At 34.4% G+C, this 12,679-nt stretch overlaps 1 protein-coding gene across 1 annotated transcript in view; it reads left to right on the forward strand.

Annotated features, from left to right (window-relative positions):
- Cep162 (centrosomal protein 162) overlaps positions 1 to 12,679 on the forward strand; it is an 82,228-nt gene that overhangs the window by 29,584 nt on the left and 39,965 nt on the right. Inside the window, exons 10-15 of the mRNA XM_076858453.2 lie at positions 1,182 to 1,373; positions 1,890 to 1,971; positions 5,678 to 5,957; positions 6,944 to 7,202; positions 11,341 to 11,474; positions 12,224 to 12,451. Coding sequence (XP_076714568.2) covers positions 1,182 to 1,373; positions 1,890 to 1,971; positions 5,678 to 5,957; positions 6,944 to 7,202; positions 11,341 to 11,474; positions 12,224 to 12,451 — 1,175 coding nt within the window. The remainder of the gene's footprint in view (positions 1 to 1,181; positions 1,374 to 1,889; positions 1,972 to 5,677; positions 5,958 to 6,943; positions 7,203 to 11,340; positions 11,475 to 12,223; positions 12,452 to 12,679) is intronic.

The raw sequence follows: 12,679 nt of genomic DNA on the forward strand, positions 1-12,679 counted from the left end.
TTCTATGACTTATTCTCTAATTTTGAAATTTCTGCTAGGAATGAATATTTAAAAGTTATTAAGAAAATACTCTAATATCTGACATTATTATTGTGATTCGTTTCTTCAGATTGTTCCTTATAGAATCTATTTGTCAGCTGATAGGAAGAGAAGGTTAATAGAAGGAAGAGTTAACAGTGACATTAAGGTTTCTATTTGGGGTAACTGAGTAAATAATCTCATTAGCCAAAATAGGAAATACAGTAGAACAAGTTTTGGTGAGGGAGAGGGATATAATAAATTTATCTGATGTTATTTATTTGATGTTAGATGTGATGTACTTATCTGATAATCTAAAGGTCTTAAAGAATTTGTTTAGAAAAGAGATAAGGACAAAAGACGTAGATTGGGGAGACATGAGTATATGAGTAATAGTTAAAAATTTAAGGGACTCAGTGGAATTAGTCATCTTAAAAAAATAGAAGGTTAAAAAAGAGGGCTAAAGATAGATACCCCACTTCCCAGGATATGCCACTGAATTTAAGAAATGGAGAAGCAGCCCTCAGGTTTGTAGGCAGACCAAGGCAAAGAAAGGAAGAAGAAACAAATCAGTACGAAAAGGACAATGGCAGGTGTTTCACAGGTTTGAAAAGTACTAAAGATGGATGGATTGGGCCATTAAGAAATTACTTTGGATTACAATAGCTTTAGCAAGTTGTTGGAATATATAGTGGATTGCACAGTGAGAAGAGTAAATTGAAATTGAAAAAACTGCAGACTACAAGATGATTTGGAATAGCAGAGAGAGAGAGAGAGAATGGTAGCAGTAAGGGAAAGGTAGAATCCTTCAAAAGAATGTGTCAGTTTGGGAAATTTTTATCCTGTTTTAAACAATGTGAAGAGGTTAGTTAAGGATAATTGGAAGAGAGGGCAGAAACTAGTGAGGCCAGACTTTACAGTCACCTTGTCAGGACAGGTCTCAAGTTGCTAAAATATAGTTATTGAGCCTGCTGTGATTTTTATATTGGTAGGCTATGGTCGTGGATTATATAGGTTTCTAATTTGCTGTGCTTTTATAATGTTGCTATTGTCCTACAGTCTTGTTCACCATTCCTAATGAGATTAAGAAAGGTAATAGTGTTTTATATTTCTCATGTGTTTATGATGTAATTATACCTAGGAATTTGTATTTATTTCAATAGGCCTGTCTTATGGACAGAGCAATAGTGACATTGAAGCCCTACATCATGCTTATTGTCATATAGCTCATTCTTTGGAAGATGCAGAAGAACAAAGAACTGAGAGTAACACAGTAGAAAATATCAAGAACTCAGTGAAAGATCATCCTCAAGAAAATGAAGAGTCTTCAAAAAACATCTCTACTACTGAATCTGGTAAAAGATGGGTGGGTGGATGGATGGATGGATGGATATAAGTTTCAACTCTTTGAAACCCTCTCTAAATATTTTCCAGTGTAGTTTAAATAATAATTTGTCTAAGTGATTGTTTCTCTGTTTCTGAAGTTGAAGGATTTGTTCAGATGAAATCCAGAATCATTGCTTTAATTAAAAAGAATCGAACAGAATAAAACTTGTTTCTCTAATATGCTTTGACCAAATTAAAACTTAGTTGACATTTTTTACTTTTAATGTACCTATATTAAAGATTTTTAAGATCTCAACTAAATACATACTTGGCGAACATATAAATATAAATCTGATATTGACATTAGAAATATGTATTTGATTTTGATATTTGATAAATATCAAAGGAGACTTTCCTGGTAAAAACACGTTCTGGTGGGAAGCTGGGTTTATTGTACATTTTGTTAACTATGTCCATTAGAGAAAATGAAAATTAAGTAATTGGCTTTCAATTTTTGGTTTCTCCTTTAACTTTTCCCCTCTTAGATCTGCCCACAGTAGAGGAGCTAATGAAACCTATCAGAATAGATTCTTTTGGGATCACTGGTCTTGATTTACAACCTGTCAGGTATGAGTTTTTTGGAATGTATTGCGCAGGTGGATTGATTGGTTCATTGAGTTTTTAGTTGCTTATTTGTGCACTGCTTTGTTATTGGAAACTTATGCAATCTTTTTTTTTCCACTTACTCCTTCCTAGTGAATTATTAATGTCTAAATTACTCATGTGTATCTACCTATAAGCCTCTGCACGCTCTTTGTATTTATTCTCATTCCGTTAATTATCAAAATTCTTCTAGTGCTAAAAAAATTTGCTACTAAGAAAGTTCCTACCATTAATTAGTACTAAAGCTCCTCACTGAAAAATACAATCTCTTCAACTTTAAATAGAATAGGAGGAGTTTATTCACAGTTTTGGGAAAGTAAATTTTATTGTGGTTTGCTTCTTTATAAACCAGTAAGTTTTGACTTATAGACTGGCCATAATCTCATAGGGTGAGTTCTGTGATCACAGGAGAAAAGGACTTCATAACAATGCTTTACTGCCAGTACAGTTTAATAGAAAAGTGTGCAACCCAATGTGATTCTTCAACACAGAATAGCACTTTACAGTAACCTTTGCATTTTATGTCGCATTTACAGTGTGACATCCCATGTCACATGACCCTCATAACATATAAGACAAGCTTCTTTGTTCTCATCATTCAAATCATGAACCTGAATTAAGCCAAACCTAGTGGTGGAACTCTCATAAGAACCAGATGGTGGTCACAAGAGCTCACATTTCTCATGTTTACCATACACAGGTACAATGCAAAGTTCTTTACATACATTATTTAACCCTTCAGGCAACCCCATGGGCATAGTCCATTATTATTCCTGTTTGACAGACAAGAAAACTGAGTTTGAAGGCTAAAATAAATAAATTACCCAAGCTCATATGATTGTAACCAGAGAACACAGGCAATCTTTAACCATTTGTGTTGTCAGATCTTTGATCTTTGTGAAATATTTCTGTGAGACTTTCATCTAGTCACTTGCTCCTTTGTGTTCAGCAGACACATCTGAGCCCTTCCTGCACTACTTCTCATCATGTAAATGTACATGGAAGTGATTTCTTGTCATTATTTCCACATTTGGCCTATTGAGAGGAAATAATACAGTGAAGTTTACACTAAAAGTCTTGCTAAGTATAGTATCCTTCCACTTACCTTTAGTGCTATGTAGTATTTTTAAAGGGGAAACTGCTCACTGAGCATTGTTGTTTGGAGGTGTGTTAGTGGGGTTGAGGGTAGGGCTCAGCTCCACACAATCATTTCATGACTCAGGCTGTTTCTGTCATCTTGCTGGGCATCACCCAGCAAGCTTATAGGGAAGGAGAATGATTTTCTTCTAATGGCCTCAACACAGAAGGGCCACAGTATGTCAGCTCACATTCTCTTGGTAAAAATGAACACATCTAACTAGCTAACCAGTCTAAGAGGGTTGAGAAATGTGGTTTGCTTATGTGCCTAGAAAGAAAAGCAAATTAGTTTTGTAATTATCTCTGTCAGAATATATCCTTCTAATAATGAAATTTTCATTTCACTCTTCTTCATACATAGACACACTCATCTTTTCCCTAAAGCAGATAGCCCAAAGTACCACTCAGGACTGCCTTCATTTGAAGGACCAAGATTTCCTGATGAAGCGCAGTCCTCTCCATCAGGTTTGGGTGTGGCTCCACCTTGCCCACCAATGGATGAAGTAAAAAGGCAAGTTATATGCTTCCTTTTCGTATATAATGATGAAACTACAACAAATACTCCTATTCAGAAAAGAAAAGTATGAGGAAAGCACAGCAACCAATGTTGCAACTTTGAAAACACTGGAATGACTTTGTAAAGACCCCTCACTTTGGGGATGGAGATTTTCCTTGATTAAGTTATTCTAGTCTGCAAGATATTGTTCTGTATAGCCCCTGGTTCCTATCTTTGGAGGATTCAACTTGTATGTTATTACCATTGGCCCCAACCAAAGTAGGTTTTGTGAGGACTGGGTGCCCATCCTGGGAGCTACACTGCTTTCTCAATCCATTTCCTGCCTATAGGTAGTTTTAGTGCTCCCAGTGGCTGACATTTTGCATTTTTGTTTTGTTTCAAATAGGATTGTGTGATTTCAGAAAGTTTTTAGTAACCTTCTGATCTGTTTGATTCCAGTTAGATCCATATGCCAGTAATTGTACTTAAAGTTCTTTGCTAGACAAAGGTTTTAAGTCTGCCTTATGTCTAGGGTTCCTTGAAATTCTTTTTTGTTTGTTTGGTTTTGCTCTCAATTTATTTGCAGCTCTTTGGATATTTTGGGAAATAGAACCTTAAATGTGAAATGGATATCTTCATTGCCAAGGGAATGATGAATTCTTTTTGACTGAGATATCTCATAAAACCTTATTTCTCATACCATTTATCAACGCTGAGTCTTATTCTATGGGTCCAGACAGAGAGAGTGAATCCAGTGGGCCCCGAGTTTCTAGACTCTTGTCTATTCCCTTATATTGTTCCTTATAAACCAGACCAGTCTATCTGGAGCTCATCTGTTTTTATATATATATATATCTTATTAAGTGAAAGCAGCCAGTAGTAGACAGGAGTAAAATCTGTTCTGTCCAGCCATTTATCTTAGTACTCCAGGTTTAGTAGGTAAAGAAGCTCTTCTTTATAAGCTGTTGTAGGTGACAGTTTAGCATGCGTTTTGTACTGTAAAACAGATCTTCAGACTCTGCTATCAGTTTCCTCCCATCCACAACCTGACCACTAAGCCACTGCATTGATCTCTTATCATCCTAGTATTTATGTTTCCAAAGGCAAGAACTAGTGAACAGCACCATCTAGATGAAAAGTAGCAAGGAAGTATTATTTACTTAATAACTAACAAGAACAGAAAACAATCTTGATTAGGTTCTGCTGCTGTGAAGAAGGAAAGCACTATTACATATTCTGATGATTTCAACTACTTAAGTTTAGCAATTACTAGGAAGCCAGTCCATATATGGGAAATTGGTAGCCTCTTATTAAACTTTTCTTGAATCTTATTTCATTAATTATAAAATTAAATTACTTAATTGACTATGATTATGATTAAATAATTTGAGAAAAACAATTCTCACTTTTTGGAGTCCCCATAGTTTTATAGTATTTGACCAAATTTAGTACATTTCCATTTGAATTGTTTCATTTAAGTAGTTTAAAATACAGAAATGGTTTTAAAATCTAGTGATTTTTCTGTTCTGCTTTAAGAATTTCCATTTTATGATTACATTTTACGCTTCTTAGTGTTTATACTGTCTTCTTGGCATAAATTATACTTACCTCTTTAGTTTCTTCCAGAAATGTGTAAATATTTTTTCCTGCTTCAAATGCATGCTGACTTAATAAAAAGCTATGGACAAAAGGTTCATTACAAAAAGTTCATTTTTTAAATTTATATTATGTTTTTCTTAAGCAAAAGCACAATCTCAGTCTTGTTTGATGTGGCCTTTCTTTAAAGTAGGTCTCACTTATATATTGTACTGCATAGTACTCTGTTCTGCTGCATGAAAATGATCTGAAATTAAAAACAGTTGTGTGATACTATGTGAGTATCCTATGTTAACCAGAATTGTAAATAATATATTTAACATTTGTAACTTAATTTGGATAGTAAGCAACTTCTAGTGTGTATATCTCTGTGTGTATAACTAATATTTGAGGAATTGTGTTACATGGAGTTTATTCTCTGTATCCTGTTTTTGTTTATAGTTCTAAGAAAGTGACTGATAGTAAAGAAGCTGAATATGTTAGCTCTTTACCCCTTAAGATGAATGCAAATATTATGTCTCAAGACCCAAGACATGTGAACCAATATTTTGACAAAAATGAGAACGTGATTTTACAAAAGACAACAAATGAAAGTATGAAAAATAGCTGTCCAGTGGTACCTGCTATGGAAGAACACATTGATAAAATGTACCTTGATATTTTGAAGAAAAAAATATCTGTTGATACTTCATTATTACCTCGGGATGACAAAACGAACAAAGTAAGTGTTTATAATCTAAACTGATTTGCTGTATTGAAAAATGAAGTTATGTGCTGGAGTTGTGGCTCAGTGGTAGAGTACTCGCCTAGCACAAGCAAAGCCCTGAGTTCGATCCTCAGCACCACATAAAAACAAGTAAACATACTGTGTACAACTAAAAAATAAATATTTTTAAAAAATGAAGTTATATAAAGCATATAAATACTAAAAATAAGTATAAGCTAGTGGGGTTGACTACATACTAACCCCCACAGGAGATTCTGAGTGAGTGTGATATTTATTACCACCACCTGCCATTTCCCCAATTCAAAAAACCATTATAATTATAATATTGGCTTTCTTAGCCATTCTTTACACTTTTGTATCTTGTTAGTACATATAGTCCAGAATTTGAATAGTTTAAGAAAATAAAGTTTATTCATCAGTATAGTGCTTATTGTTCAGTCTTTTCCATAGTTTGCATTTAGATAAGTTGGAATTTTACAGGAGTTAAAGGAACTTACACCTCACTGTTCATTTGTCTCTCTCTCTTTTTTTTTTATCTTTTCTGATTTATAATTTTCATGGTCCAGATATTCTACATGTATTCTATAATTTTGAATTGTGTATTATAAATCATCTCATTCTTTTTGGAATAAGGGAGGGTATTAATACAATTTTTAAAGCATCTAAGAAAGTCTAGAGAAAAGAAAGATAAGTTTTCAAATGTCATTTCAAAATATGTTCTGTGTTCATCTTGGTAATCATGTCTTGCTTTCAGGCAAGCTAATCTGTTATTTATTTGCATTACTTCATTTTAATACTAACTTTGAACATATGCTTTAAATGCTTAAATTCTGATGAATTTTAGAGAACTTTACTAATTTGCTTTTTGCAAACTATATTATTTGATAATTACTATTATTTTGCCATTTGTTAAACGTTCATTAACAACAGTAGTTGAAGTTCATTTAGACACTAAGGAGTTTTGTGTTCATTGTATACAGACTTTTAGATCTCAATTCAGTTCTGGAGAAGGAACTGTAACTGGTAAACAAGTGCCATACAAGAAGGCCAGAAGTGCACCTCCTTTGCTTAAAAGAAAACCCCAGAGTGGATTATATGCATCCGTTAGGAGCTCAGGTTATGGCAAACCCAGTTCACCACTCAAGATGTTTTCTACTTTTGAAAAGAAAACTTCAAAGGACATTGGGAGAGGCAAGAACTTGAGATCCATTTCCACCTCAAATCAAGCTAGGAAAAAAGGTAATAGTGTATTCTTTACAAAATAGAATTCTGTGCCTATGGTATATTATTTTACTTCCCTTGTTTCTTAGGGGAGAAATACTCTTAAAGATCTACATTGCTTTTCTGGAAGATGTGATGTACAGGAAATTACAGGGCTTTACCCAGGTTAGTGGCAGTGACGGTGATCGATAAGGATATACTTAGAGCCAGTAATCTGAAGAACTACTTTTGGGTTGTTAAAGTTTGGGGCCCAAGCAACTGGTATAATGGAGTTACTATCCTCTGGAATGGGGAAAACTATAGTAAAGTAGATTTGGGGCCAAAAAAAGGCCAGGAGTTTTGGTTTTTGAAATGATGAATTTTGAGATGTATATTACATGCAAGCAGAGATAAGGAAGTAGATATAAAAGTCTGGAGTTCATGAGTGAAGTACGGACTGTAGGTATTATTTGGGAGTTGTCAAAAAAAAAAAAATAACAGAGATGGTTTTTTAAGTCAAGAAACTCACTGTGAGAATACCAGAGATAACTAAAAGGAAAAAAGCAAACCAAGGCCAGAGGCATAGGCATGATAAACTTAATAGATCAGGAAGAAGAGTAAGAACCTGCAAAGGAGACTGTGGGGTTGGAGACCTGACAACATGGAAAATCCTGAAAACCAAGTAAAGAAAGTGTATTAAGAAGGCTTCTTTGTCATTTGCTGCCAACAGGTAAAGAAAGGTGAGGACTCAGAATTGGTCTTTGATTTTAGTAAGGAGCTGGTCCTCAGTACAGTAGAAGAGCAGTTTTGGTGAGGAGGTTACTATGAAGGCAAATTGAATAGCAGGAGGAGGGAATAGGGAGAGTGGAATTAATGCTTCAAGTCAAAGAGCACCCTGGAAGAAAGTTGCTAAAAAGGCAGTCCAAAAAAATGGGAGAGTAGGTGATTTGGGAGGTGTGATCAAGAGATGTTTTTTTGTTTTGCTTTGCTTTGTTCTTAATGGGAGAAATGATAGTATGTTTGTATACTATTAAGAAAGATTAAGTAGAGAGGTAGAGAGAGGGAATAATTGCCAGGGCAATATCCTTGAATAGAAGAATTCTAATGGTGCACGTGAAAGGAGTGGCATTAGATAGGAACGTGTGTAGTTCCTACCTTCTGGGAACTGTGGAAGCAGACAGGGAGGGAGAATATATGCTGGTAAGTGGATCTGTGTGGTTAAGAGAATGTTGATGTTTTCTTCTGATTGCTTCAGTTTTCTCTGAGAAATAGAAAATGTCAGTAGATGAAGTGAAGATGGGAAAGAGGAATTAGATGTTATAGGAGCAAAAAGATGTAAAGTAATTGTCCAGTAGACTCCTAAGACAGATTAGGAAGTGGTTGTCTTAAAGGTGATACAGAGACTTGAACTATGTCAATGGGAGTGAGTAGCTGATTGGACAGAAGTTGAAGAAATAAAAAGCTAAGGCACTGGCATGCGTGCGGCCCGGGTTCAATCCTCAGCACCACATACAAACAAAGATGTTGCGTCCACCAAAAAAAAAAAAGCTAAGGCACTGAAAGGATCACCAGTTACTATATTGACATCCCTAAGAATGAAGACAGAAGTAATATCACAATGAGTGGAAAAGAAACAAGGGGAATGATAGATGAATGCAACAATACTTTTATGAGTAAAGTTAAGTAATAAACTTATTTTTCCATATTTCAAAGTTTTACAATGCCTACCAAAATAAAAATAAATACATTAAAGTATAATGGTGGAGCGTGACTGATTATACTTAAGTACTTTTTCTCATTAAACTATAATTATTTTAAAAAATCTTTTTATGGAAGAATTGCCTACAGCACTTGGTTAATTTTACACAGGAGTTTTATTCGGAATAGTTGTTGTCACAGGTGAGTTCTCCAGGAAGCAGACTCAGAGATTAATATTCCGGAAGAATAGAAACTGCAGTTGGAATCAACATCATTTAAAACGAAAAAGAAGCCTAATTAATGGGGCTTAACCAAATAAAAGGCTTCTCATTTTCATGTAACAAAGAGTACAGAGATAGGCAGTTCAGAGCTGGTACAGCTGTGCAGGAAACCAGATCCTTTCTTTACTATTACAAAATCCATAGTGTAGGACCTGTCTTCATTCTCATAAAATGGTGGGTTAGCCCTCAGACCCTGTCCATGAAGTAGAATGAAAAAGTAGATGGCAGTCAAATTGTCAGCTTCTTAATCGGGAAAATAATCACTTTCCTGAAAGCCCCACGTAGGAAACTTCTGCTCCCATCTATTGGCCAGAACTTTGATCTTGTGGCCACCCTCAGTTGCATAGAGTTTAAGGAGTCATGTGTGTTTAACTGAACACACCACTGCCTAGGACTAAAACTGGTCTCTATTAATAGGAAGGAAGAAGAGATCAGCAACGAGCAGTAACTGCCATATGGTTGTTTCTCTTTTTATTCTGTATTTTCTTTGAATCTTAACTCCTGTATCCTTATTTATTTTAGATTAATTTTATTTTCATGAAAGGAAAACTTTCCCATTTAAAATTCAAAAGTGTAAGAAAGTAAAAAGGAAGAAGCAATAATTTAGAGTTTCTCAGAAACACTGGTGTCATGCGAGGTGAATGTGATTCCAGGCTTCTCACTCTGATATCTTAAAGGAAGTGTGAATGAGCAAATGGAATGAAGGGTACAGGTAGACATGGATAAATGGACAAAACATTTTATAAGAATTAAAGATATCGCACTTTACACGTTCTCTTTAAATGGTGTATTAGACTTATTTATACTTAAATCTGTAAGAAGCCCGGCATGGTGGCACATGCCTGTGATATCAGCAACTCGGGAGGCTGAGGCAGGAGGATTGAAAGTTTAAGGATAGGCTCAGGAACTTAGCAAAATCTTGTCTCAAAATTAAGAAGGGTTGGGGATGTGACTCAAGTGGTAACACGCTCACCTGGCATGCATGAGGAACTTGGTTCGATCCTGAACACCACATAAAATAAAGATATTGTGTCCACCTAGAACTTTAAAAATAAATAAATTAATTAATTAATGTCTGGGAATACAGCTTAGTAGTGCCCCTGGGTTCAGTTTCTAGTAAATCGGGCAATCAAAGGTGACCTTCTCAGCCACTGAATATAGATATTGATGTAGTTAACCCACCTACCTACCTTGTCTATCTAAATTACAGTATACCTGCTGTTCTAAACTCACATTTTTTTACTTACTAAAATGAGATATTTTCATAGCCACATCTCACTGGGAACATCCTTATTTGACTTCCAAGCTCTCTAATATTAATGGCATCCAGGTTGTCCCTTTGATGTAAAAAGACTGGCAGACTATAGGTGTGAACACAACAACCTCTTCATAGCTGTGTGGTCTGATATGAAGCACATGTATAATAATTTAATGAAAAAGTAAGCTGTACATTTAAAATATTAGCATCTTGAAGAAATTCTTATAAATTCTGAGTTTTTCATTTACCTCTAAGGCAATCAGATAATGTTTATTGGGTGTTCAGGATCTGTAATACTTGAATATGGGCTTTAAGATCCTGTCTAGGTATTTCCCCTAAATGTTAATTGTTAGCTGAGTGATATATTGGCCTTAGATTCTATTTCTGCTCTTTAGGCTTTCATAAGTTTACTTGAAGGCAAATATTGAATCAGAATATATATTAATCACTTTTTTTCTGATTTGATGTGTTACTATGATATTATATTATCTTGTTATATATTGTTTCTAAAAGGCACATTTAATTTGAACTAAAATTCTTCATAATGTTATCAGGTTTTTTTTGCTCTTGGATTCATCATTTAGAAATTATTACTCCTTATTGTGCACATTTAAAAGAATAACTTATTTACAAGTAATAAAGCATGAAGTTATCCCAGTTCAGTCTCCTCACATTTATTTAGCTCCATTTGCTATGTGATGTGTTCTGGGCCATTTAGCCATCTGTGTCACATTGAGAAGAATGTTTATTAAGGGTGGCAGTTCTTTTGAGCACAATTATCAGTGAACACAGCTGTGTTGCCCTGTTGTTCATCAGCCTGTTTGGAGATTCTCCATTTATCTTAGTGTTCCTACTGTTTTCATATTTATTGTTACATAATTGCTGAATGCACATCAACTTTACATTTGTGGCATTTTCATCCATTATTTGCAATATTTAGATCTCTTATCTGGAACAAAACTCATCAAGCCTGCAACTTTGAATAAACTGACTCCCAAAAATGAAGGTTGCCTGACCACTCCTAATAAGTCTGAAGATCATACAGCAGCTGATTCTTATGTTCAGCTTCAGACTGTAGGTATTAAATTTCACATTGAATTTATAACTTTTTCATTCTAAAATCATTTCAAAACTAAATTGAATTCTAGATAGGGAAGAGGGGTGGGAGGGAAAAGGAGGGGGCAGGGGATTAGCAAGGATGGTGGAATCTGATGGACATCATTATCCAAAGAACATGAAGATACGAATACTCTATATACAAACAGAGATATGAAAAATTGTGGTTCTATGTGTAATAAGAATTGTAATGCAAAAAAAGTACATGTATAAAGACATGAATTGGTGTGAACATACTTTATATACAAAGATATGAAAAATTATGCTGTATGTGTTTAATAAGAATTGTAATGCATTCTGCTGCCGTGTATTTTTAAAAATCAATTTAAAAACCACTGATTACAGTATAATAAGCATTTATACAAATGAGGAATCCAATAAGTATGCACAAGGGAATATAAATAAATAACAATGTGTATCAGTGCATGCTATATACATATATGGAAATACCACAGTGAAGCCATTATATATGATTAATGTGCTAATATATAAAAATAACAATATTAATGTGAAATTTCTTCTTCAAGACTGATATTCTAAGCCCTCTTGATGCTATTCTATGTAACAAAGCATTTTTAGTCCTATTATTTTTATTCTTTGTGTCTTTGGTTTTTTTTGTTTTTGTTTTTGTTTTTGTTTTTACAAGTACCAGTGTTTGAATTTTGTATGTAAAACCATTATAATGAAGTAATGTTTTTCCTTAAAAGGATTCTTCAGGATACTGTGGTGAAAACAAGGAGAAAGAATCATTCATGTTTAAAAGAGTTCAGGAAGCAGAGGAGAAATGGAGGGGCGCACAGGCCCTAATTGAGCAAATTAAAGTCACATTCTCAGAAAAAGAAAAAGAACTAGAAAGTAAGTTGGAAGAACAAAAAAGAGAGCAAGAAAAAGAGATACTCAAATTGAATCAAGAAAATTATATTCTTCAAGCCAAGGTACTAACACATTGTTCTATTTTTATTTATTAAAAAAGAAAAAACCTGTACTTCTTGCTAAACGCACTATCATCCTTGATTTTGGCTCTGTTAAATTGTTGTGTTTGCTATAGAAGATATAGAAATGGTGCCAGAGTATACTTCCTTACAAAAGTGTAAATTGAACCACAGCAGGGAGGGGTCTAAATTTTAGTATACTTTCCTCTGTTAGCAGTCCTTTTTAAAACA

This window comes from Callospermophilus lateralis, chromosome 6, assembly GCF_048772815.1.
Source record: "Callospermophilus lateralis isolate mCalLat2 chromosome 6, mCalLat2.hap1, whole genome shotgun sequence".
Classification (NCBI taxonomy): Eukaryota; Metazoa; Chordata; class Mammalia; order Rodentia; family Sciuridae; genus Callospermophilus; species Callospermophilus lateralis.